The following is a 24,093-nucleotide window of genomic DNA, read 5'->3' as shown; positions in this document are numbered from 1 at the left end:
GGGGGGAGCAGGGATGGGGGGCCTGGGGGGGGGTCCCCTCTGTCCCCTATAGACCCGGGGGGGGGGTCCCTTCTATCCCCTATAGTCTCGGGGGGGAGCGGGGATGGGGGGCCTGGGGGGGGGTTCCCTCTGTCCCCTATAGACCCGGGGGGGTGTCCCTTCTATCCCCTATAGTCTCGGGGGGGAGCAGGGATGGGGGGCCTGGGGGGTCCCCTCTGTCCCCTATAGACCCGGGGGGGGGTCCCTTCTATCCCCTATAGCCCCGGGGGGGGAGCAGGGATGGGGGGCCTGGGGGGTCCCCTCTGTCCCCTATAGACCCGGGGGGGGGGGGTCCCTTCTATCCCCTATAGACACGGGGGGGGGGAGCGGGGATGGGGGGCCTGGGGGGTCCCCTCTGTCCCCTATAGACCCGGGGGGGGGGTCCCTTCTATCCCCTATAGTCTCGGGGGGAGCAGGGATGGGGGGCCTGGGGGGGGTTCCCTCTGTCCCCTATAGACCCGGGGGGGGGGTCCCTTCTATCCCCTATAGACACGGGGGGGGGAGCGGGGATGGGGAGCCTGGGGGGTCCCCTCTGTCCCCTATAGACCCGGGGGGGGTCCCTTCTATCCCCTATAGTCTCGGGGGGGGAGCGGGGATGGGGGGCCTGGGGGGTCCCCTCTGTCCCCTATAGACCCGGGGGGTGTCCCTTCTATCCCTTATAGTCTCGGGGGGGGAGCGGGGATGGGGGGCCTGGGGGGTCCCCTCTGTCCCCTATAGACCCGGGGGGGGTCCCTTCTATCCCTTATAGTCTCGGGGGGGGAGCGGGGATGGGGGGCCTGGGGGGTCCCCTCTGTCCCCTATAGACCCGGGAGGCGGGGGGGGGAGGGTGTCCCCTTCTATCCCCTATAGACGCGGGGGGGGGGGTGTCCCTCTATCCCCTATAGGCTCGGGGGGGGGAGCAGGGATGGGGGTCCGAGGGGGTCCCTTCCATCCCATATAGATCTGGGGGGGTCCCCTCCATTCCCTATAGACCCGGGGGGGAGCAGGAATGGGGGGCTGGGGGGGGTCCCCTCCATCCTCTATAGATCCAGGGGGGGTCCTCTCCATCCCTTATAGACCCGGGGGGGGGTCCCCTCCGTCCCATATAGATCTGGGGGTGGGGGGGGGGGTGTCCCGTCTGTCCCATAGATACTCGGGGGGGAGCAGGGATGGGGGGCTCAGGGGGTGCCCTTCATCCCCTATAGACATGTGGGGGGGTCCCCTCTATCCCCTATAGATCCGGGGGGGCCCCCTCCATCCCCTCTAGAGCCAGGGGGGAGCGGTGATGGGGGTTCAGGGGGGTCCCCTTGGGGCTGGGGTTTTGGGGGGGGTCCCCTCTGTCCCGTATAGACCGGGAAGGGGGAGCGGGGTTGGGGGTCCGGGGGGGGTCCCCTTGGGGCTGGGGTGTCGGGGGGGTCTGTCCCCTCCGTCCCCTATAGAGCCAGGGAGGAGCGGGGTTGGGGGTCTGGGGGGGGTCCCCATGGGGCAGGGGGTCCGGGGGGATTCCCTCGGGGCTGGGGGGGTCCCCTCCATCCCGTATAGAGCCGGGATGAGGGGCCAGGGGGGTCCCCTCAGGGCTGGGGGGCTGGGGGGGGGGGTCCGCTCCATCCCCTATAGACCCAGGGGGGAGGGAGGCTGGGGGTCAGAGGGTGTCCCTTGGGGATGTGGGGCCAGGGGGGGTCCCATCCGGCCCCTATAGACTCGGTGGGGAGTGGGGCTGAGGGGACTGGGGCGGGGGGTCTCCTCCACCCCGTCCCACCACGGTGGGGATCATGGATGGGGCACCGGGGGGGGTGGGGCGTCTTCTCCATCCCGCCTTGGCCATGGGGAGGATGGGGGGCCAGGGGGTGTTCATCAGCCCCGGTTGGGATCCGGGATGGGGGACAAGGTGGTCTCCTCCATCCCATACCATCATGGTGGACGTCAAGGACGGGGGACCGAGGGGGGGGTCTTCTCCATCCTGCCTTGGCCATGAGGATGATGGGGGACCAGGGGGTGTCCATCAGCCCCGGTTGGGATCAGGATTGGGGGACCAAGGGGTCTCCTCCATCCCATCCCACCATGGTGGACATCGAGGATGGAGGACCAGGGACCAGGTGGTCTTCTCCATTCCATCCCACCATGGTGGACATCGGGGACGGGGGACCTGGGGGGGATCTGGTCTTCTCCATCCCACATTGGCCGTGGGGAGGATGGGGGACCCAGGGGGTCTCCATCAGCCCCGGTTGGGATCAGGATTGGGGGACCAGGTGGTCTTCTCCATCCCATACTACTGTGGTGGACATCGGGGATGGGGGACCAAGGGGTCTCCTCCATCCCATGCCACCCTGGTGGATATCAGGGATGGGGGACCAGGAGGTCTCCTCCATCCCATCCCACCATGGTGGACATCGGGGATGGGGGACCGGGCCGGGGCTGGGGGGGGTGTCCCCTCCATCTCCCATTGGCCCTGGGGCACTGGTCCTACACCCCCTCCAGTATCGCCCACCAAGCACCAGGACCTGCCATCCCACGCTGGCCTCCGCTGTCCCCCCATGCCCCGATGTCACCCATGGGGACACACCACAAACCAGGACCCCAAAACTCCTCCTCGTGCTGGGTTCTGGGACCTCCCCCCCCCGCCCCCCATGCACAGGGGGTTGCACCCACCATCCTGCTGAACCCCAAAACTTCACCGAGCTCCTGGCGATGCTTTTGGGGACGACGACGATGACGCTGCGGGATGGTGACGGGGTGCTCTCGGCTTTCCAGGGTCCCCGTGTCACCGGTGGAGGTGTGGGAACGGGCGATGGATCCCTGGGGGGCCGCGGAGGCGGAGCAGACGGTGCTTTTTGGGGGTGACGAGGAGGAGGACGCCGCCTACGACCCCCCGGTGATGCAGGGTAAGTGCGGAGGAGGGTGGGGAGGAAGGTCCTCATGGACTTCCATCCTTGGGATGGGGACGGAGATCCCTCATCCTGGGGGTGTCCGTCCCCCCCCCCAAAAAACGGCGCAAATGACCTCGGTCCCTTCACCAAGGACGTGCCGAGGAGCTCAAAGTTATGGGGGGCACCAACCCAGCCCCCTTGTAGGTCCCATGGGAAGGGGTTCTCCATCCCCGTCAACCCACCCCACACCGGGACTGACCCCCATCTGCCACCTCCGCTGTCCCAGGGACACCGAGCGACCCCGAGACGGACCCCCCGCCGACGGGCGACCCCGAGATCATCCAGCTGGATCCGGCCACCTTGTTGGCTCAACCCGAAGAAGGTTCGATGGGTCAACGCAGCCCGGCGCGGGAGACCTTACGTTGGACCGTGGTGCAACAAATCGACTCCCCCGGCGCCACGGGAGGTCGGCGCGGGGGGAAAACGGGTTCGGGAGCCAACGCCTTCTCCAACTTCAAGAGCATCATCGTCTTGCAGAAGAGTTACGAGTGCGGGGAATGCGGCAAGAGCTTCAGCTGCAGCTCCCACTTCAGCAAACACCGCCGGACCCACACCGGGGAGAAACCCTTCCTCTGCCTCCATTGCGGGAAGAGCTTCAACGTCAGCTCCAACCTCTACCGGCATCAACGGGCTCACGCCGCCGAAAAAACGGGGCCTCCGACACCGCCGGCCCGGCCCCGGGGTTTGCCGTATAAATGCGAGGAATGCGGGAAGAGTTTTCGTCGGAACAAGGAGCTGGTGACCCACCAACGTTTGCACACTGGGCGCTTGCCCTTCCAGTGCCATCACTGCGGGAAGAGTTTCAGTTGGAGTTCCCATTTTGACCGCCATCAACGCGTCCACACCGGGGAGAAACCCTACCAGTGCCCCGAATGCGGGAAGCGGTTTAGCCGCAGCTCCCACCTCTACCGCCACCAACGCACCCACGCCGGCGGTCGCTCTTACATCTGCACCTACTGCGGGCGGAGTTTTGGGAGCACCCTCCATTTTGACCGTCACCAACGCACCCATACCGGTCAACGACCCTACAAGTGTACCCTGTGCCGGAAAAGTTTCGGCGACGGGCCGGCTTTGGTCAAACATCAACGCCTTCATCTAGGCGACGGTCCTTTCCGGTGCGAAGAGTGCGGTAAAGCCTTCGGCGCCCGCGCCCAGTACGCCCAGCATCGGCGTAGCCTCCACGGGGGAGGCGAGAAACCCTATCGTTGCGGCGATTGCGGGAAGAGTTTTTCCTGGAGCTCCCATTGGGAACGCCACCAACGCATCCACACCGGCGAACGACCCTACCAATGCGGGGACTGCGGCAAACGTTTCGGCCGGACCTCCCACCTCTACCGGCATCAACGTACCCACGCCGGGGGGCAACCCCACGTCTGCGCCGATTGCGGGAAGAGCTTCAACAGCACCCTACACTTCCATAAGCACCAACGGGCTCACGCCGGGCCCCGACACGCCTGTCCCGATTGCGGCAAGGCCTTCGCCGACGGTTCGGCGTTGGCCAAGCACCGGCGGGTGCACGCCGGTGAGAAGCCCTTCCCTTGCCCGCAGTGCGGCCGGCGCTTCGGCGTCAGCTCCCACCTTCATCGGCATCTCCGAAGCCACGGCGAGGAAGAGCCGCCGGAGGAACCGCCAGACGAGCTCACGCCTCGTTAATCCGGGGGACGGGGAGAGGTGGCGGGGGGGAACACACGTAGGGTTGACATCCCATCCCCCCACCCCCTTCTCCCGGGTGGCTTCGGTCCCCCCATCGCTGCCATGGGGTGCCTTGGGTAGCCCCCATGAGTGGTGGGTGCTCCCAAGCCGATGACGTGGCACCAACCCCAGCCCCGAGGACGTAGTTTTTTTTGTAGGGTAGAGTAGGAAGGTAGGGTAGATAGGGGAGGATGGATGTGGGGCTGGGGTGGGGGGGGGGGGGGCGGAACCCCAGTGGGAATTTTGGGGGGTTCCCCCCCCCCCTCCCCCCCCCCCCCCCCCCCTAGAAAATCAGACCGAATCCTGCCCAAGAGACATCAGGACATCCCAACCGTGCTCCTCCACGCGTAGTCCGGGAGAAACCACCTCCCGTGGGCGTCGGGGAGATGGCGGCGAGCGGCTGGGGAGGCCCGAAGGGGATGGGGATGGGGGTTGGAGGCGCTGGAAATCCCACCGGCTCCTTCCCCAACTCTGAGGGACCTCTGGCACCCCAAAACCATCCGGGACGGCTTCATCCCTTGCCCATCCCACCTTCCCCAGCCTTGACCAACAGCCAAAGCCTCAGCCCTCCGAGCCGCGCTCTTGGCGGGGGGGCGGGGGTGTGATGATGCCATCTACCAAATGACGCCATTTGGGGCAAAATATCCCCATGTTGCGGTTTTGGCCTTAAGAAACAAGCCCAGGTGTCCGCCCCTGGTGGTTCCCAGCCACGCGCCGCGGTTTCGCGCCGGCGACGCTTGGGTGCGGACCCGGCGGAGTGGTTTATTTAATGTATTTATTGTATTTATTCAGCGGGAGCCACCTGCAGCTGGAGGAACCCAACGCTTTGGGGTGAACTGGGGGCTGTTGGGGACAGGAGCTGGGACAAAGGAGGGTCTGTCCCCAAGCCAGCGCGGGGACGCTTCATGGCTCCTCTTGGGTTGATGGATCGCCACGCTCGTGGTGGGAAGCCGTGGGTGATGGGGAGGAGGTGGCACCACCCAGACAACGGAGGGGATGTCATGGCTCCTCTTGGGTTGATTGATCACCACACTCCTGGTGGGAACCCGTCAGCGATAGGGAGGAGGTGGCACCACCCAGGGAGGGTTTGTCCCCAAGCCATCACGGGGACACTCATGGCTCCTCTTGGGTCGATGGATCAACCACCACACTCATGGTGGGAACCCATGGGTGATAGGGAGGAGGTGACACCACCCAGACAAGGGTCTGGCCCCAAGCCAGCACGGGGACGCTCATGGCTCCTCTTGGGTTGATGGATCGCCACGCTTGTGGTGGAAACCCATGGGTGATGGGGAGGAGGTGACACCACCCAGACAAGGGAGGGGATGTCATGGCTCCTCTTGGGTTGATGGCTCAACCACCACGCTCCTGGTGGGAACCCAGCGGTGATGGGGAGGAGGTGACACCACCCAGGGAGGGTTTCTCCCTAAGCCAGTGTGGAGACACTCATGGCTCCTCTTGGGTTGATTGATCACCACACTCATGGTGGGAACCCATGGGTGATGGGGAGGAGGTGGCACCACCCAGACAAGGGTTTGTCCCCAAATCCTTGTGGGGATGCTCCTCTTGGGTTGATGGCTCAACCACCACGCTCCTGGTGGGAACCCAGAAGTGAGATGGAGGAGGTGGCACCACCCATGGCGGGAAAGAAACCCCCAGGAGATGACGGGGAGCATCACCTGCAGGTGTTTCTCAGCTGGCGAGAGGTGAACCCGTGGGGTTGAACCTCAGGGATGGGAGCAGGACACGAATCCAGGGGTTTCCCGGCGTATTTGGGGTGGCGGCCGTGCCGGCTGCCTGGTCCGTCTCTTCCCAAGATGAGCAGGAGCTGTGTTTGTATTGTGAATAAAAATAGACTAGTTCAAAACCCGGCCGGTGGCTTCGGCTTCTCCTTGGAGGACCTGCGGATCCCAGCGCTTGGGATCAACAACTTGGGCGTCTCCTCAGGAATCTCCTCGAGCAATTCCTGGGGCAACTCCTGGGCCTTGGGCAACAAACAGCTTGGGTATTTCCTTGGGCATCTCCTTGGGTAACTCCTTGGGCATCTCCTTGGGCATCTCTTTGGGTAATGCCTTGGGCAACTCCTTGAGCAACAAACAACTTGGGTATTTCCTTGGGCATCTCCTTGGCCATCTCCTTGGGTAACTCCTTGGGCATCTCCTTGGGCAACTCCTTGGGCAACTCCTGGGGCAATTCCTGGGGCACCTCCTGGAGCAATTCCTGGGGCACCTCCTGGAGCAGCTCCTCAGCATCTTGGGCATCCTGAGCATCTCCTTGGGCAACTCCTTGGGTAACTCCTGGGGCAATTCCTGGAGCAACTCCTTGGGCATCCTCTTGGGCATCTCCTTGGGCAATTCCTGGGGCAACTCCTTGGGTATCACCTGGGGCAACTCCTTGGGCATGGCCTTGGGCAATTCCTGCAGCATCTCCTTGGGCATCTCCTTCGGTATCTTCTTGGGCTACAACCTGGGCATCTCCTTGGGCATCTTCTTGGGCTACAACCTGGGCATCTCCTTGGGCAACAAACAACTTGGGCATCTCCGTGGGCATCCTGGGTGTCTCCTTGGGCAAGTCCTGGGGCAAGTCCTTGGGTAATGCCTTGGGCATCTCCTTCGTCAAGTCCTTGGTCATCTCCTCAGGCACCTCCTGGGGCGACTCCTCGGCATCTCCCGGGGCAACTCCTGGGGCAATTCCTTGGGCATCTCCTTGGGCATCTTCTTGGCCATCCTGGGCATCTCCTTGGGCATCTCCTTGGGTATCTCCTGGGGCATCTCCTTGGGCATCTCATTGGGCAGCTCCTTGGGTAATGCCTTGGGCAACTCCTTGGGCAATTCCTGGGGCAACTCCTTGGGTATCTCCTTGGGCATCTCCTTTGGTATCTTCTTGGGCTACAACTTGGGCATCTCCTTGGCCATCCTGGGCATCTCCTTGGGCAACTCCTCAGGCACCTTCTGGGGCAACTCCTTGGCATCTCCTTGGGCATCCTGAGCATCTGCTGGGGCAATTCTTTGGGCACTTCCTTGGGCAACTTCTTGGGCAACTTCTTGGGCAACTCCTTGGGCAACAAACAACTTGGGTATTTCCTTGGGCATCTTCTTGGCCATCCTGGGCATTACCATGGGCATCTCCTCGGGCACCTCCTGGGGCACCTCCTCGGCATCTCCTTGGGCATCCTGAGCATCTCCTTGGGTAAATCCTTGGGTAACTCCTGGGGCGTCTCCTTGGGCACCTCCTTGGGCATCCTGAGCATCTCCTTGGGTAACTTCTCCTTGGGCATCTCCTTGGGCAATTCCTGGGGCAACTCCTTGGCATCTCCTTGGCAAGGGGGAGGGCCGCCACACTCGCCCCCACCTCTGCAGGCTGATGAATTTGGGGGTCCAGCCCCCCTCTATTTGACCACCCCCCCCCCCCAACACCCCCACCCTTTAGATGCTCCCTGGGGGGCACCCACAGCCTGATGGGTCACGGGGGGGGCAACAGGAGGACACACACCCCCCCCCCCCCCGCATTACCCCATCCGACCGCGGGGATTCTCCGGTGTCTAATAGAAGGGTTGAGCTCCCGTGGGGTGGCGGCGAGGTGGCGGGGGGCGGGGGGGGGAAACGGGGCTCCGAAGAGGATGATGATGGAAGCGTGGGGGGGGTTGGGGGGTGAAGCGGAGGCGGGGGCCGCTAGAGGGCCCTGGAGAAAGGAGGAGGAGGAGGAGGAGGAGGAGGAGGAGGAGGAGGAGGAGGAGGAGGAGGATCTCACTGTATCCGGGTCACACCGGGAGCCGCCTCCACCGGGACCGGTGCTCGCCGAGGAGAGTCCCCGGAGCCCCTCGGGGAGCGGGGAGGTGAGGGACGGGGGGGGGGGGGGGGCGGGGAGGGGGGGACACACACGCACACACACTGTTTTAAGCCGGGCTGTACCCCCCCCCCAATACCTCCATCCCCGCCGCAGGTAACTGGGGGGGGGTGGGGGGGTCGCCCCATATATCCCTCCCCCCCCAAAACTTGGTTGGGGCCCCGAATTCTGCAGGGGTGGAGGATGGGGGGGGGGATTGGGGGGGGGGGGAGATGGAGGGGGGGGGGGGGGGGTCTGGCTACCCCGAAGAGGTGGGGCGAGCATCGCCTGGACACCCCCCAAAAAAGGGGGGTGGGGGGTGGGGGTGCGTCCCCTGGGCACCCCACGGAGGGGGCGAGCACCCCCCACCCCCCCCCCCCGGGCACCTCAAAAAGGGGGGGGGGGGGGGAGGGTGTGCATCCCTTCAGTACCCCAAAAAGTGGGGTGCAGCCCCCAAAGGTGTGGGGGGGTCCATTCCCTGGGTACTCCCACAGAGGGGGCGAGCACCCCCCTGGGCACCCCAAAAAAGTGGGGGGTGCAGCCCCTGGGTACCCCAAAAGGGGGGGGGGTGTGCAGCCCCTGGGTACCCCAAAGAGGCCCCCCCCCCCCCGGGCACCCCAAAGAAAAGCAGATGAGCAGCTTCCCCCCCCCGCCCCGAGCACCCCAAAGAGTGAGCACCCAAATTTGGGGGGGGGGGGGAGGGGGGGGAGAGACCCACACAGACACCCCCCCCACCCACCCCCCACCCCCTCCCTAGAGAAAAGGGGGGATTTTGGGGGTGCTAACGGGGATGGGGGGGGGGGTGTCTTTTGCCATTGCAGGGGCCGGACGTCGTTTGGTTGTGGGGTGACGCCCCCCCCCCCCCCACCACCACCACCTGGGGACCCCCCCACCCCCCCGCCCTTTTTTTGGGGGGGGGTCACCATGCAGGAGAACTACGAGAACGTGATTTCCTTGGGTAAGGGGCACCCCGGAATGTCCCAATTTTGGGGGGGGGAAGGGTCATTTTGGGGGGGGGTCCTCAGTGCCATTGTCACCCCACGTGTAGCTTGGGGACACCCCCCCCCCCCCCAAGTGTCACACTGCCACATTTTGGGGGGGGGTGTGTTTGTTGCGGGGGGGGTGGGGGGGTGGGTAAGGCGATGCTGCCTCAGTTTCCCCGGGAGCTTCTTTGGGCACGTTTTTGCCCAAATTTGGAGTGTTTCCCCCTAAAAAAAAAAGGGTGGTTTGGGGGGGGGGGGGGGAAAGGGGGGTGACGGAGCCCATCACCGGGGCGTCTGGGGGGGCCGAGGCGGGGGGGCGCTGAGGATCCGTCCCCCTTCTTCCCGGCAGCGGAGGAGATCGCCATCAGCTGGCCCCGCATCACCGCCTTCGCCGAGTCCCACCGCCGGCGGGGGCTGGTGTCGGGTAAGGTCTTTTGGGGGGGGGGTGGGGGTGGGGGTGGGGGGGAGATGGGGGGGAGGGGGGCGGAGGGGGTGGGACCCCCAAATTTGGGTCAATTCCTTGGGTTTTTGTTTTTTTTTTTTTTGGGGGGGGGGGGGAAGGAATCCCTCAATTTTGGGGAACTCCTTGGGGTTTGGGGGGAACGCGCAAAATTGGGGGGGGGGGTGGCGGGGGGGGGGGGGGGGGGCGCGGAATTCCTTGGGGCCCTCCAAATTTGGGGGAATTCCTTGGGGTTTTTCTGGGGGGGGACCTGTGAATTGGGGGTGAGTTCCTTGGGGTTTGGGGGGAAATCCCCAAATTGGGGTGAATTCCTTTGGGTTTTGGGGGGGGGGGGGGGGCTCCAAATTGGGGTAAATGCTGTAGATTTTGAGAGATTTCCGAAATTTGGGTGAATCCCTTAGTTTTGGGTTTTTTTGTTTTGTTTTGTTTTTCTTTTGGGAATCCCTAAATTTGGGCGAGTTCCTTGGGTTTTGGGGATTCCTCAAATTCGGACGAATTCCTTGGGGGTTTGGGGGGGGGAAAAGGCCAAATTTGGGGGAATTCCTTTCGGGTTTTGGCCAATCCCCAAATTTGGGGGAATTGGGGACATCCCAAACTTGGCTGAACTCTTTGGGATTTTGGGGGACCTCCCAAATTTGGGTCAATTTTTTTAGGGTTTTGGGGACTTCCAAATTGGTGTAAATTCCGTAGATTTTTGGGTGAATCCCTTAGTTTCTGGGGGGAATCCCCAAATTTGGGTGAATTGGGGGACACCCCCCCCCTCCCGAAATTTGAGTATATTCCTTAGGTTTTGGGGACCCCCAAACTGGGGGTGAACTGGGGACCTCCCAAACTTGGTGGAATTCTTTAAGATTTTTGCGGACGCCCCAAATTGGGGTGAATTCCTTGGGTTTTGAGGTTTCCCCCAAACTGGGCTGAACTGGAGACCTCCCACCCTTGACCGAATTCCGTGGGATTCTGGGGGCGAGCCCCAAATTGGGGCGAATCCTCTCGGTTTTAAGGTCTCCCCCCGCTTGGGGGTGAATCGAGGAACCCCTCGAATTTGGGTGAATTCCTTGGGTTTTTGGTGGGATCTAAGGGTGGTTTTTCCAGGCGTGGAAGCGGAGGGGGAACAGGGTCAACCGGAGCCCACCCAGATCCAACCCTCGACGGGGGCCGGCTCCAGCGATGGGGGGGTCAACCCCGATTTACGCCGCCAGTTGGGCCTGATCCTGCAAACGGCCGGCAGGACCCAGGTGGAGAAGATGCTGCGGGAGCTGGTGCGGGAGCAGGGGCAGGGGGGGAAACGTCGGAATCGCAAGAAAACCCCCAAAGATGGAGGTAAATTTGGAGTGTGGGGGGGGGAGAACATCCCAAGACCACCCTCAAGACCTTCCATGAGACCCACCCAGCTTGGGACCATCCCGTGGGAAATGGGGTGGGGGGCGGGTTTGGGGGTTCGGTGCTTTTTTTTTGGGGGGGGGAGGGTGTCACCTGGGCCCACGTCTCCAGCGTGTCCCAGTCCCTCTGGGTGGTTCCCGTCCCTCCAATGGTATCAACCACCCCACTCGGCTTGGGGTCACCTCCAAATTTGCTGAGGGTGTCCTAGATCCCACCATCATGGTTGATGAAGGCATGGACCGGTACTGGTCCCAGTATGGACCCCTGAAGGCCACCACCCCTCACTGGTCTCCATCCGGACATGGAACCGTTGACCAACGACTCTCTGGATGCCACCATCCACCCAACGGTCCTTCCATCAACTCCATCCAACTGAGAGAAGACGTTGTGGACGTTGTGAGAGGACCATGTTGATGGGACGATGGTGGCACGTGTCCTTGATGAAGGCATGGACCGGTACTGGTCCCAGTATGGACCCCTGAAGGCCACCACCCCTCACTGGTCTCCATCCGGACATGGAACCGTTGACCACGACTCTCTGGATGCCACCATCCACCCAACGGTCCTTCCATCAACTCCATATCTCTCCAATTTAGCGAGGAGGACATTATGGGGGGCACCACGTCAAAGATCTTCCTGAAATCCATTTTTCCCAACTTGGGGGGGGTGGAGTTAAAATTAATTTGGGGGGAGGCGTTGTGCCGGGAGGGGCTCATGGTTTCTCCCTGCGGTGCAGGCGCCGGAGCCGGGGAGCGGGACGGAGGAGGATTCGGCACCGCGGGACGACGAAGAGATGCCGCCGGAGGACGCCGATGAGCGCCAAAGCGGGGGGCAGGCGGGCGACCCCCCCGCCACGGTAAAGGGAACGGGGGCAAGAAAGGGCGTGGCGGCGGCGCTGCCGGCGGCAGCCCGGGGCGGTTGCGCCGAATGCGGGATGCGGAACCGGTCGACGAGCCCGGCGAAACCCCGGCGTTGCTCCGAATGCGGGCGCCGGTGTCGGCAAGCGGGGAGAGCCGGGCAAGCGGAACGGGGCGGGGAGAAGCCGCACCGGTGCGGGCGACTGCGGCAAAGGCTTCAGCCGCGGTTCCAACCTCGCCCAACACCGCCGCATCCACACCGGCGAACGGCCTCACCGCTGCGGCGACTGCGGCAAAGGCTTCATCCAACGTTCCGACTTGGAACGCCACCGGCGCGTCCACACCGGCGAACGGCCTTACCCCTTGCGGCGACTGCGGCAAACGCTTCAGCGTCAGTTCCCACCTCGACCGGCATCGCCGCACCCACGCCGGCGGACCCGGTCCGCCCGCCCCAACCCCGCGCCCGTCCTCGACCGCCTCCAACGGAGGTTTCGGCGGCTCCTCACCGCTGCCCGGAATGCGGGAAGAGTTTCGCCCAACGTTCCGCTTTGGCCAAACACCGGAAAACCCACAGCGGGGAACGGCCTCACCGGTGCGGCGATTGCGGCAAGAGCTTCAGCCGCGGTTCCAACCTCACCCAACATCGCCGCATCCACACCGGCGAACGGCCCTTCGCTTGCGGCGATTGCGGCAAAGGTTTCATCCAACGTTCCGACCTGGAACGGCACCAACGGGTCCACACCGGCGAACGGCCCTACACCTGCGCCGAATGCGGCAAGAGTTTCAGCGTCAGCTCCCACCTTGACCGGCACCAAAAGATCCACGCGGCCGAACGGGCGTCTTACCGCTGCCCCGAACATCTCGCCGTCTTCTTGGCCGCTCATCGGCACGGTCGCCTCTTCCAATGCACCCAATGCGGGCGATGTTTCGGTCAAGGGGCCGCTTTGCTCAAACATCAACGCGCTCACGGCAGCGGAGGAAACGTGGGGCAAGCCCCAAAATGCCCGGATTGCGGGAAGAACCGGGGGAGCGCCGTGGGCTTCCGTCCCCGCGCTCAACAATGCCTGGATTGCGGGAGGGAATCGGACGGCGGCGAGGGGGAATCGGCGCCGCCGCCAGCGCCGACAGCGGCGCCGCCGCCGGAGAAACCCTACAAGTGCGGGGAGTGCGGGAAAGGGTTCGGGCAACGCTCGGCGTTGGTGAAACACCGGCGGATCCACACGGGGGAGAAACCTTACGCCTGCGGGGATTGCGGGAAGGGTTTCATCCAGAAGTCGGACCTCACCATCCATCGCCGGATGCACACGGGGGAGAAGCCGTACCGCTGCGGGGAGTGCGGGAAGTGCTTCAGCGTCTCCTCCAACCTCATCACCCACCAACGCACCCACCTGGGGGAAAAACCCTACCAGTGCCCCGAGTGCGGCAAGAGCTTCATCCAACGCTCCGAGCTCACCATCCACCAACGCGTCCACACCGGCGAGAAACCCTACAAGTGTCCCGAGTGCGGCAAGTGCTTCAGCCGCAGCTCCCACCTCAACCGCCACCAACGCACCCACGCCGGCGACAAGCCCAAAGCCGCCGCCGCCGCCGCCGCCGTCACCCCCTCCGGCGGCTTCTCCGGCGCCGCCTTCTCCCCGCCGTTGGGCGGCTCGGCGGCCCCCATCCCCTCGCTGCCCTCCTTCCCTGCCTCCCCCTCGCCCCTGCCCATCCCGTCCCTCTCCAGCCCCGCCCTGGACCTGCCCTGGGCCCTCTCCTTCCCCGCCCGCGCCTTCCCCCACCCCTCCTTCCCCTCGGCCCCCGCCTCGGGGGCCCAGACCCCCTCCCTCATCAACTGAGGGGTGGCCGGCCCTGGCGGCGGCTCCAGCCTCCTCCCGACCTCCCCAGCCGCTCGCCCGACACCCGACTTGGGTTGACCTCAAAGCCCCATCATTGGGGGGCTCGTTCCTGCCCGGAGCCGTTCAGCCTCGGTGGCTAATTAATGATCACACTAATTAGAGGATGGGAAAGTCCTCCTCGTTCTGGGGCTCCAGCCTCCTCCCGATCTCCCCAGCCGCTTGCCCGACACCCAACTTGGGTTGGCCTCAAAGACCCATCGTTGGGGGGCTTGTTCCCGCCTGGAGCCATTGATCCTCCATGGCTGATTAGTGGGCTAATTAGTGATCTAATTAGGGGGACCTATCTAATCTATGGGATTAGGGACCCTGGCTGCGGCCACCAGCTCCATCCTCCTCCCAGCCTCCCCAGCCACTCGCCCAACACCCAACTTGGGTTGACCTGAAAGACCCATCGTTGGTGGGGGTCTTGTTCCCACCTGGAGCAATTCAGCCTTGGTGGCTAATTAATGGTCTCGCTAATTAGAGGATGGGAAAGTCCTCCTCGTTCTGGGGCTCCAGCCTTGTCCCGATCTCCCCAGCCGCTCGCCCGACACCCAACTTGGGTTGGCCTCAAAGACCCATCGTTGGGGGGCTTGTTCCCCCCTGGAGCCATTGATCCTCCATGGCTGATTAGTGGGCTAATTAGTGATCTAATTAGGGGGACCTATCTAATCTATGGGATTAGGGACCCTGGCTGCGGCCACCAGCTCCATCCTCCTCCCAGCCTCCCCAGCCACTCGCCCAACACCCAACTTGGGTTGACCTGAAAGACCCATCGTTGGTGGGGGTCTTGTTCCCACCTGGAGCAATTCAGCCTTGGTGGCTAATTAATGATCACACTAATTAGAGGATGGGAAAGTCCTCCTCGTTCTGGGGCTCCAGCCTTGTCCCGATCTCCCCAGCCGCTCGCCCGACACCCAACTTGGGTTGGCCTCAAAGCCCCATCGTTGTGGGGCTTGTTCCCCCCTGGAGCCATTGATCCTCCATGGCTGATTAGTGGGCTAATCAGTGATCTAATTAGGGGGACCTATCTAATCTATGGGATTAGGGACCCTGGCTGCGCCCACCAGCTCCATCCTCCTCCCAGCCTCCCCAGCCACTTGCCCAACACCCAACTGGAGTTGACCTCAAAGACCCATCGTTGGGGGATGGCTTGTTCCTGCCCGGAGCCATTAAGCCTTGGTGACTAATTAATGGTCTCGCTAATTAGGGGATGGGGAATTCCCCCTCAGGCCATGGCTCCATCCTTCTCCCAACCTCCCCAGCCCTTCACCCAACACCCAACTTGGGTTGACCTCAAGACCCATCACTGCGGGGGGCTTGTTCCTGCCCAGCCTTGGCAGCTAATTAAGGATCTAATTAGGGGATGGGGGACAGCCCCCTCCCCCCCCCCCGTCGGCCTTTTACATTTTTTAACTCTTTTAACCAAACCACCCCCTTTTTACAGCAGGAAGATGCGTCCCTTCCAGAGGGGGACGATGGCACCCGTTGCCACCCCACGGATTTTGGGGCGGAGGGAAGCGAATAAAATCGATTCCCCACCTAATTAGGGCGATTTTTAACGACGATTCCCCACCCCTTCCCTCCTCCCTCCGCGCTTCGAAGCGCCGAGCGCGAGCGAAAATCCACCAAATTTATCCTAGGAGGGAACTGATAAAAAACTGAAGCAGAAAAGGGTTGGGTTCCCCCCCCCCCTCCCCCATTTTCTGCTAATTTCACTCTTTTGGGGGCAAATTATTTCAGGGGGTGGGGAGGGGGCAAGTCCCATATGGGTGATATTTCTCTTTTTTGATTTTTTTGGCGTTTTTTTGGTTGGTTGGTTGGTTTTTTTTTTTACTGTTGTCAAGTGTCTTGTTTGTGGTTTTTCGGCCCAACCGGGCAGCGATGACGCTCCCCCGAGTGCCATTGTTGGGGGGGGGGGGGGGGGGGGGGGGAAATAAAATCCGAATTTGGGGGAAAACCCCCCAGATTTGGGTCACCGGCACTGCCAAGCACGTGTTTCGGAGGAAAGACTTAATTATTAACCCGCACAGAGCGGAGTCAACCGCGTCCGGTTCCCCCCGCCAATGCATCGTCCTGCCCCCCCCGCCCCCAAAACGGGAGCAAAATCGAGCTGTTTTCAGCATTTTTTTAAAAAAAAAAACAAAAAAAAAACAAAAAAAAAAACCAAAAAAAACCAAGATTTTTTTTTTTCCCGTTTTGTTACTTTTGTGACTTTGTATTTCGGCGTCGCCCCCCCAGAAGGGTTCAATAAACGAGAGCTGGGCGTCGCGGGGTGAGAAAGTGCCGTTTTTTTCTGGTTTTCTACCTAAAAAGGGGGGCAGTTTTCATTCCCAGCATCACGGCCGCCCTCCCCCCCCCCCCCAGATGATGGGAAAATGTGGTTTCCCCCCCCCCGCCACTCCCCCCATCTGGAAACTGGGGGCAAAAAAACCACGGAAAACCTTTATTTTCTCGTGGGTGCAGGAAGCTGGGGGGGGGGGGCGATGGATTTTGGGGGGGTTTCACGCCCACCAATGAAGACCCAGCAGCGACTTCATTTCCATATTATTAAATATTAAATTATTAAATATTAAATACCCCCCCGAACCACCTTAAATAACCCCCAATTAAATAAATAACGGCGAAATAAATACAAATACAATAAATAAATACCGTAACGAGAGGGGAGGGGGGGGGGGGATGAGGTGAGCAGCCCCGAGGTTGGGTGAGGGGCACCCATGGGTGCGAGGGGGGGCAGCCCCGAAGGTGAGGTAGGGGGTACCCATGGGTGCTAAATGCCCCTTTTAAAAAGTGCACGGCGAGGGGGCACCCGTGGGTGCCGTCACAGCCCTAAAGCCGGGGCGATGGGCCCCAGAGCGTCCCTTGGGCCGGTGGGGGGGCCACCCCAAGGCCGAGGTGTGGTGGGGGGGGGCCACCCAAGGGCGCGCGGTGCCACCCTGCGGCCACCACGGGCACAGATGCCAGCCCAGCGTGTCGGGCGCAGCCCCGAGGCCGCGGCGATGGGCACGGCGGGGTGCTAGGTGCCACCTGAAGCCGAGGGGACAGTTTCGGGTGCCGCCCTGAGAGCAGGGTGAGGGTCCCGGGTGCCCCCCGCTCAGCGGGCGGCGCCTCCGGCTGTGCAGTTGTGGGGTCGCAGGGCGGGTGAGAGCAGCAGAGGGGGGCAGGAGGCACCCACGGGCGTCCCCACGGGTGCCGCTGGTGTCCCCACCAGTGTCCCATTGGGTGTCCAGGTTGTCCCGGCAGTCCTGAGCGGCGTTCCGTCCCCGGGCAGGGATGTCACAGCAGGCGGCGTCGTGGGCGTTTCGGGTGTCGTCGTGGGTGCCTCGGGTGTCACCAAGGCTGTGGCGGCCACCTCGGGTGTCACCTCCCCGGGCGCGCTGTACACTTGGGCACTCACCACGGCCAGGAGCAGCACCAGGAGCCGCTTCGCCGCGCTCGGCTCCTCCGTGGGGGGCGGCCGCCGCACCTGGTGGGCAACAAAGCGGGGTAAGAACTGACCTGTCTGGGGCAAAATACCCTCCCCGGGGCAAATAACACCCCCCCCAAGGGGCAAATAACCCCCCCGATCAGGCTTGGGGAACCCATCCAAGGGCAAACCCCTCCGACCCTGCTTAGCTTCCAGAAGGGTAACTGGGATAATTGCTCCCCCTGGGATAAATACAACCCCCCCCCCCAGGGCAAATAACTTCCCCCCGGGGCAAATACCCCCCCCCCCCGGGGCAAATAACCCCCCCCCGGGGCAAATAACCCCCCAGCTAGGCTTAGGGAACCCATCCAAGCGTAACACCCCCCCCGACCCTGCTTAGCTTCCAGAAGCGTGACAGGGCTAATTATCCCCCCCTCCAGCCCGGGACAAATAACCACCCCCATGGCGGGGGAAGGGGGCAAATACAGTCCCGGGGGGGGGGAGGGGGGGCGTGTGTGTGTGTGTTTGAATCCACCCCTAGGATCCCTCCCCCGGACGTCTGGGTTTTCCCCCACCCCCGGGGGCGCCAGGTGGGGGTGAGTCAGGCAGGAGGCGGGGGGGGGGGGGGGGGGGGGGGGAAAATGACTCACCCCCCACACACACACCTTCGGGAAATGGGCCTCATCCTGCCCGCCCCAGGGGACCCAGGCGTCCGGAGAAGGGTTGTCCCGTCCCCCCCTCACACACACACTCACACCGCCCCCCCCTCAAATGGCGCCCCCGTACTCACAGCGGGCGGGTAAAGGACGCGGCGGTGCCGGCGGCGGGGCCTGGGGGGTCCGCTGGGCCCACCGGGGGCTCGAAGGTGAAGTGACGGGGGTGGCGAAGGGGTGATCCCAGCGGGGAATCCCCCCGGGGAGCCCCAACCCCGCCCGGGACACGTCGCTGCCGCCGCCGCCGCCACGTTCATGGTCATCTCGCAAAATGGCGGGCGATGCTGACGGCGGCCCTTTTTATAGCGGCGGGTGAAGCTCCGCCCACCGGCGGCTCCCATTGGCTGCGCAGCGCCGGGAGGGGCGTGGCTTAGGGAGGTTGCCCCGCCCTCCCGCCCGGGGTGTACAGGGGGGCTATAGGGGAGTGTATGGAGACCTATAGGGGGTTATAGCGGGCTATAGGGGGCGTATAGAGGCTGTATTGGGGGCTACAGGGCTTGCATAGGGGCCTATAGGGGGCAATAGCTGGTTATAGGGGGCTATTGGGTCTGTATAGAGCCTGTATTGGGGGCTATAGGGGGTGTATAGAGGCTGTATTAGGGGCTATAAGGGTTGCATAGGGGGCTATAGGAGGCCATACCTGGTTATAGGGGGTGTATAGAGGCTGTATCGGGGGCTACAGGGGTTGCATAGGGGGCTATAGGAGGCCATTGCTGGTTATAGGGGGCTATAGAGGCTGTATCGGGGGCTATAGGGGGCAATAGCGGGCTATAGGGGGTGTATAGAGGCTGTATTAGGGGCTAGAAGAGTTGCATAGGGGGCTATAGGGGGTGTATTGGGGGCTACAGGGGTTGCATAGCGGGCTAGAGGGGGCTAGAGGGGCCTATAGGAGGCTATAGGGGGCAATAGATAGTTATAGGGGGCTATAGGGGGTGTATAGAGGCTGTATTAGGTGCTATAAGGGTTGCATAGGGGGCCGTATCGGGGCTATAGGGGTTGTATTGGGGGCTACAGGGGTTGCTTAGGGGGCTATAGGGGACTATAGGGGGTGTACTGGGGGCTACAGGGGTTGCATGGGGGGCCATAAGGGGCTATAGGGGGTGTATTGGGGGCTACAGGGATTGCATAGGGGGCTATAGAGGGCAATAGCGGGTTATAGGGGGCTATAGGGGGTGTATAGAGGCTGTAGTGGGAGGTGCATTGGGGGCTACAGGGGTTGCATAGGGGGCTATAGGGGGTGTATTGAGGTCTATAGGGGTTGCGTGGAGGGCTATAGGGGGCTATAAGGGGTGTATGGGGTAGGGAGCCATAGGGGGCTATAGAGAGTGTATAACGGGGGCTATAGGGGGTGTATTGGGCGCTATGGGGGTTGCATGGAGGGCTATAGGGGGTGTATTGGGGGCTATAGGGAGCTATAGGGGGCTATAAGGGGTGTACTGGGGTCTATAGGGGTTGCGTGGGGAGCTATAGGGGTTGCATGGAGGGCTATAGGGGGCGTATTGGGGGGCTATAGGGGTTGCATGGAGGGCTATAGGGCAGCTTGGGGGTGCGGAGGGGGTACATAGGGGCATCTATAGGGGCATCTATGACTATATAGGTGCCACGGGGGGGGTGGGGGGGCAGAAAGAGGGGTTCAACGTGCCTCCACCTCCTGCCTAACCCCCTCCCAGCACCCCCTATACCCCCCCTGCCCCTATAACACCCCCCCCCCGGCCCCTATAGCTCCCCCCCTGCCCCTATAGCTTCCTGTCTTCCTTCCCCCCCCCCTTTACACGTGTGTCACGCACTGGATTTTTCCCACATTGCACAACCCGCCTCTTGCGGGGGCGCCCGGATGCCTGGGCCCCCTTTTTGGGGGGGGGGGGGGTGTCTAGAACTTAGGGGGGGGCACCCAGACCCCCAGGGTCTCCTGGGGAATGACCTATAGAATATGGGGGTGCCCCCGGGGGTGCCGGGACACCTGGATCCCCTATAGAATGGAGGGGGTGGGGGGCTGGAAAGCTGTCTGGGACCCCTTTTTGGGGGGGTCTATGGGGGGGGGGGCACTCAGAGCCCCAGGGTCCTCTGGGGGGTGACCTATAGGATATGTGGGGGCCCTGAGGGTGCTGGGACACCCGGATCCCCTATAGAATGGAGGGGGTGGGAAGCTGTCTGGGACCCCCTTTTTGGGGGGGGTCTATAGCTTGGGGGGGCACCCCGGCCCCCAAAGTCCCCTGGGGGGTGACCTATAGGATATGTGGGGGCCCTGAGGGTGCCGGGACACCTGGATCCCCTATAGAATGGAGGGGGGTGGGGGTCTGGAAAGCTGTCTGGGACCCCTTTTGGGGGGGGTTCTATAGCTTGGGGGGGGACCCAGAGCCCCAAAGTTCCCTGGGGGGTGACCTATAGGATATGTGGGTGCCCCCGGGGGTGCCGGGACACCTGGATCCCCTATAGAATGGGGGGGTGGGGGGCTGGAAAGCTGTCTGGGACCCCCTTTTTGGGGGGGGTCTATAGCTTGGGGGGGCACCCCGGCCCCCAAAGTCCCCTGGGGGGTGACCTATAGGATATGTGGGGGCCCTGAGGGTGCTGGGACACCTGGATCCCCTATAGAATGGGGGGGGTGGGGGTCTGGAAAGCTGTCTGGGACCCCTTTTGGGGGGGGTTCTATAGCTTGGGGGGGGACCCAGAGCCCCAAAGTCCCCTGGGGGGTGACCTATAGGATATGTGGGTGCCCCTGAGGGTGCCGGGACGTCCGGGTCCCCTATAGAGCGGAGGGGGGGGGCGGGAGGGGGGGGGGGGATGGGGGGTTGGGCAGCTGCCCGGCCGCCTGGATTCCTAAACCCTGAGTCATGGGGGGGGGGGGGGGGGGAGGGGGGGTGTTGACGTCATTCTCCCCATTTTTCCACTCCCAAAAGGGGGCGGGGGGGGGGAGGGGGGAGGGGATGGGCAGAGAGAACCCAGGCGTCCGAGCACCCATGGGTGGGAGCCAGGCGTTCGGGCACCCATGGGGGGACCCAGGTGTTCGGGGACCCTAAAAGGGACCCAGGTGTCCGGGCACCCATGGGGGGACCCAGGTCTTCGGGGACCCCCAGAAGGGACCCAAGCGTTTGGGCACCCAAAGGTGGACCCAGGCGTTCGGGGACCCATGGGGGGACCCAGGTGTTTGGGCACCCTAAAAGGGACCCAGGCGTCCGGGCACCCAAAGGTGGACCCAGGTGTCCGGGGACCCCCAGAAGAGACCCAAGTGTCGGGGCACCCAAAGGTGGTCCCAGGCGTTTGGGGACCCAAAGGGAGACCCAGGTGTTCGGGCACCCAAAGATGGTCCCAGGCGTTTGGGCACCCAAAAGGGACGCAGGTGTTCGGGCACCCATGGGGGGACCCAGGCATCTGGGCACCCTAAAAGCAACCCAGGCGTTCGGGGACCCTAAAAGGGACCCAGGCATTCGGGCACCCAAAGGTGGACCCAGGCATTCGGGTACCCATGGGGGGACTCAGGTGTCCAGGCACCCATAGGAGGGACCCAGGCGTCCGGGCACCCAAAGGGCACCCAAGCGTTCGGGGACCCTAAAAGGGACCCAGGTGTCCAGGCACCCCCAGAAGGGACCCAAGCGTTCAGGCACCCAAAGGTGGACCCAGGTGTTCGGGCACCCATGGGGGGACCCAGGTGTCCGGGGACCCCCAGAAGGACACAGGCATTTGGGCACCCAAAGGTGGACCCAGGTGTTCAGGTACAAATGGGGGCCCCATGTGTTTGGGCACCCTAAAAGGGACCCAGGTGTCCAGGGACCCCCAGAAGGGACCCAGGTTTTTGGGCACCCAAAGGGCACCCAGGCGTTCGGGGACCCAAAGGGAGACCCAGGTGTTTGGGCACCCCCAGAGGGGACCCAGGTGTTCAGGGACCCTAAAAGGGACCCAGGTGTCCAGGCACCCATGGAGAGACCCAGGTGTCTGGGGACCCCCAGAAGAGACCCAAGCGTTTGGGCACCCAAAGGGAGACCCAGGCGTCCAGGCACCCCCAGAAGGGACCCATGTGTTCAGGGACCCTAAAAGGGACCCAGGTGTCCGGGGACCCCCAGAAGAGACCCAAGCGTCGGGGCACCCAAAGGTGGTCCCAGGTGTTTGGGCACCCAAAGGTGGACCCAGGCATTTGGGTACCCATGAGGGGACCCAGGTGTCCAGGCACGCATAGGAGGGACCCAGGCATCCGGGCACCCAAAGGGCACCCAAGCGTTCGGGGACCCTAAAAGGGACCCAGGTGTCCAGGCACCCCCAGAAGGGACCCAAGCATTCAGGCACCCAAAGGTGGACCCAGGTGTTCGGGCACCCATGGGGGGACCCAGGTGTCCGGGGACCCCCAGAAGGGACACAGGCATTTGGGCACCCAAAGGTGGACTCAGGCGTTCGGGCACCCAAAGGTGGACCCAGGTGTTCGGGTACAAATGGGGGCCCCACGTGTTTGGGCACCCTAAAATTGACCCAGGTGTCCAGGGACCCCCAGAAGGGACCCAGGTTTTTGGGCACCCAAAGGGCACCCAGGCGTTCGGGGACCCAAAGGGAGACCCAGGTGTTTGGGCACCCCCAGAGGGGACCCAGGTGTTCGGGGACCCTAAAAGGGACCCAGGTGTCCAGGCACCCATGGAGAGACCCAGGTGTCTGGGGACCCCCAGAAGAGACCCAAGCGTTTGGGCACCCAAAGGGAGACCCAGGCGTCCAGGCACCCCCAGAAGGGACCCATGTGTTCGGGGACCCTAAAAGACACCCAGGCGTCCGGGCACCCAAAGGTGGACCCAGGTGTTCGGGCACCCTAAAAGGGACCCCGCAGAAGGGACCCAAGCGTTCGGGCACCCAAAGGTGGACCCTGGCATTCGGGCACCCCCAGAAGGGACCCACGTGTTCAGGGACCCTAAAAGGGACCCAGGTGTCCGGGGACCCCCAGAAGAGACCCAAGCGTCGGGGCACCCAAAGGTGGTCCCAGGTGTTTGGGCACCCAAAGGTGGACCCAGGCATTTGGGTACCCATGGGGGGACCCAGGTGTCCGGGGACCCCCAGAAGAGACCCAAGCGTTCGGGCACCCAAAGGTGGACCCCAGCGTTCGGGCACCCAAAGGGAGACCCAGGCGTCCAGGCACCCCCAGAAGGGACCCACGTGTTCAGGGACCCTAAAAGGCACCCAGGGATCCGGGCACCCAAAGGGAGACCCAGGTGTCCGGGCACCCCCAGAAGGGACCCAGGTGTTCGGGGACCCTAAAAGGGACCCAGGTGTCCGGGGACCCCCAGAAGAGACCCAGGTGTTTGGGCACCCAAAGGTGGACCCAGGTGTTCGGGCACCCATGGGGGGACCCAGATCTTCAGGAACCCCCAGAAGAGACCCAAGCGTTTGGGCACCCAAAGGTGGACCCAGGCATTTGGGGACCCAAAGGGAGACCCAGGTGTCTGGGCACCCATGGGGGGACCCAGGCATTCGGGCACCCAAAGGGCACCCAGGCGTTCGGGGACCCATGGGGGGACCCAGGTGTTCGGGCACCCAAAGGTGGACCCAGGCATTTGGGGACTCAAAGGGAGACCCAGGTGTTCGGGCACCCCCAGAAGGGACCCAGGCGTTCGGGCACCCAAAGGTGGACCCAGGTGTTCAGGCACCCACGGGGGGACCCAGGCGTTCGGGCACCCAAAGGTGGTCCCAGGCGTTCGGGTACCCACGGGGGGACCCAGGTGTTTGGGCACCCCCAGGAGGGACCCAGGCATTTGGGCACCCAAAGGTGGACCCAGGTGTTCAGAGACCCAAAGGTGGACCCAGGGGTTCGGGCACCCATGGGGGGACCCAGGTGTCTGGGGACCCCCAGAAGGGACCCAAGCGTTCGGGCACCCAAAGGTGGACCCAGGTGTTCGGGGACCCAAAGGTGGACCCAGGCGTTTGGGCACCCAAAGGTGGACCCAGGTGTTCGGGGACCCAAAGGGCACCCAGGCGTTCGGGGAC

General features: G+C 63.4%; 2 protein-coding genes across 2 annotated transcripts; one reads left to right on the top strand and one right to left on the bottom strand.

Moving 5' to 3' along the window:
* The first annotated feature begins 2,051 nt into the window (after positions 1-2,051).
* LOC134507881 (zinc finger protein 271-like) lies at positions 2,052-15,819 on the top strand. The gene is given in 6 exon segments (XM_063318858.1): positions 2,052-2,900; positions 3,172-4,503; positions 12,357-12,502; positions 12,504-12,569; positions 12,631-12,978; positions 13,288-15,819. Coding segments are annotated over 6 exon segments (2,742 nt in total). The 5' UTR covers positions 2,052-2,740; the 3' UTR covers positions 13,978-15,819.
* Positions 15,820-16,592: 773 nt separating this feature from the next.
* On the bottom strand, positions 16,593-18,401 carry IER3 (immediate early response 3). Its single transcript, XM_063318842.1, has 2 exons — positions 18,216-18,401; positions 16,593-17,485 (listed from the first exon to the last, which is right to left on the bottom strand). The coding sequence occupies exons 1-2, from the start codon at positions 18,399-18,401 to the stop codon at positions 17,114-17,116; spliced, it is 558 nt and encodes a 185-aa protein (XP_063174912.1). The 3' UTR covers positions 16,593-17,113.
* Positions 18,402-24,093: the final 5,692 nt, after the last annotated feature.

Source organism: Chroicocephalus ridibundus, chromosome 28, assembly GCF_963924245.1.
Source record: "Chroicocephalus ridibundus chromosome 28, bChrRid1.1, whole genome shotgun sequence".
Taxonomy (NCBI): domain Eukaryota; kingdom Metazoa; phylum Chordata; class Aves; order Charadriiformes; family Laridae; genus Chroicocephalus; species Chroicocephalus ridibundus.
The sequence above is the reverse complement of the archived record's forward strand: the minus strand, read 5'-3'. Positions and strand labels throughout refer to the sequence as shown.

Coding starts and splice junctions, on each gene's coding strand:
- IER3 (XM_063318842.1), bottom strand. CDS start 18,401: ATGACCATGAACGTGGCGGCGGCGGCGGCAGCGACGTGTCCCGGGCGG. Junction 17,486..18,215: donor GCGTCCTTTACCCGCCCGCT/GTGAGTACGGGG, acceptor GTTGCCCACCAG/GTGCGGCGGCCGCCCCCCAC.